At 61.2% G+C, this 1,843-nt stretch overlaps 1 protein-coding gene across 1 annotated transcript in view; it reads right to left on the reverse strand.

Annotated features, from left to right (window-relative positions):
• LOC104515743 (selenium-binding protein 1-like) overlaps positions 1-1,710 on the reverse strand; it is a gene marked incomplete at its 3' end in the record, with an annotated part of 2,640 nt that extends 930 nt beyond the window's left edge. Inside the window, exons 1-3 of the mRNA XM_010159833.1 lie at positions 1,707-1,710; positions 1,179-1,251; positions 670-790 (exon numbers count right to left, since the gene is read on the reverse strand). Coding sequence (XP_010158135.1) covers positions 670-790; positions 1,179-1,251; positions 1,707-1,710 — 198 coding nt within the window. The remainder of the gene's footprint in view (positions 1-669; positions 791-1,178; positions 1,252-1,706) is intronic.
• Positions 1,711-1,843: the final 133 nt, after the last annotated feature.

A 1,843-nucleotide genomic window follows, 5' to 3' on the forward strand; every position in this document is an offset into this window, starting at 1 on the left:
GGTCCGAGGCTGGGTCTGCCTCTGGGGACTCGGGGGACACACACGCTGCTCCTTGCACCGGCCGCTGCGCTCGGTCAGGGTCCTGCGTGCGTCTGAGCAGCGGGGAGAGTCACCCCGGAATTCCTCACCCCACCCCACTCCAGTCCAGAAAATCCCGGAGGTGAAGGCGTGAGGGCTGTCATGGACACAACGCTGGCACCTTGCTCTGCCCACTCCCCCTAATTCCGCAGTTAAAAGGTGCCAAGGACTCCCAGAGGCCTGTGTTGCCTTAGAAGTGCCTTTTCTCCCGCGCTCTCGTGGCGATGGGCTACTCAGGCTACCTCAGCCCCGGGATGCAGCCAACCTGTCCTGGCAGCCCGCAGGGACGGGCGAAGGCCGGTGTCCCGGCCAGGATCCCGGCAGCCAGGCTGGTACCGCCCATCACACAGCGTCGCGAACCAACACCGCGGCTCAGAGCACGTGCTCCGGAGCTCCCTAGCAGCACCGAGATGCTCTGGAAGTGAGCTGGGAAGTGAGTCAGAGCCAACTTGTCCCCCGGACACAGAGAGGGAGAGGATTCAACGACAGCCAGGCACACGGACAGTGGAGAGGAGTCAGGGTCATGGACGTGACACACAGAGCCAGCAGCTGGTCACCAGCACAAGACCAACCCAGGCGAGACCCAGGTACCTGGCAATAACAGGGAGATCTGGGGTTGAGGTCGATGGTGGCCAGGAAGTCGGGTTGGTCGATGCACGTTTCCCTGTAGGTGCAGGTCACGTAGGCGATCTCCTCTCTAGGGGCTGGGGAGATGGGAAGCTGGTGTCAGAACGTGCCGTGAGCCAGCCCAAAGGGAAAGAAGAGCTTCAAGAGGGGATGAACTGCATCATCCTTGTAGGTCCTTCCAGCTGGAACCTCTATTCTAATTCCATTCCATTCCATTCCATTCCAATGCTATTTCTATTCCTATTTCTATTCCTCATCCTATTTCTGTTCCTAATTCTATCCCATCCCATCCCTCCCTGCTCCTTGACGGCTCTCCAGCCCTGGTTCCATTCCTGACCCAGAGGAAAGAGAGCAGCAGAAGGGGATCCCCCTGAAGGAGATCCAGGCTGCTCCCCTGAGGGAAGGGACCCAGCACCCCCAGCTAATCGATGGTGGTCTCCGGGAGCTCTTTCCCAAAGAGCCCCATCCCAAACCAGGCTCCAGGGGACTTGCCTTTCACAACATCCGGGCAGGTGGGGTACTCGTAGCACTGAACTCTGCATCTGTCTGGTTGGAGAAGAAGAGAAGGACAAAGTGAGACACATCCACGTCCTCGAAAGGTGCCAGTTCAGCAGAGACTGTAAATGGGGACCCGTGACCGGCATCTGCTCCAGTGACAGATCCGGGAGGGGAATCCTGGCCGAGGGTACCACAGCTCCCACCACGGCTCAGCTCCCTTCTGCACCCTCCCAGCCCCTCACCCATCCCTCCCGCCCAGCAGCGAAGGACAGCCAGCTTCCACCGAGAGCCGTGTCGGTGTTGGAGGTCTAGCCTGGAAAATCCGGCTGGCTCCTGGTCTCCCTGAGGATCCCCAGCAGAAGGGGAGGCTCCCAGCAGGATGCTGCACGGAAGCAGCTTTTCAAGGCAAAGGGAAGCCCCCAGAGCCCATGGGTAGAAGCCAAAAGAAACCTTTGGCGCCGGCCGGACAACGGCGAGCGCGGGCTGGCCGCGGCGTCTCTTACCCATGCTGCCGGCCGCCGGGGTCACTCCTCAGGAGCAGAGGTGCTGGACGGGAGGTGCGGGTTGTCTCTGCCTCGCTGGAGCGGGTCGGCTGCTGCCAGGGCTGCGCTCGGGGGCCCTTATATCCAGGGCAAAGGGG

Source organism: Eurypyga helias, unplaced genomic scaffold (genome assembly GCF_000690775.1).
Source record: "Eurypyga helias isolate BGI_N326 unplaced genomic scaffold, ASM69077v1 scaffold33979, whole genome shotgun sequence".
In the NCBI taxonomy this organism is placed as follows: domain Eukaryota; kingdom Metazoa; phylum Chordata; class Aves; order Eurypygiformes; family Eurypygidae; genus Eurypyga; species Eurypyga helias.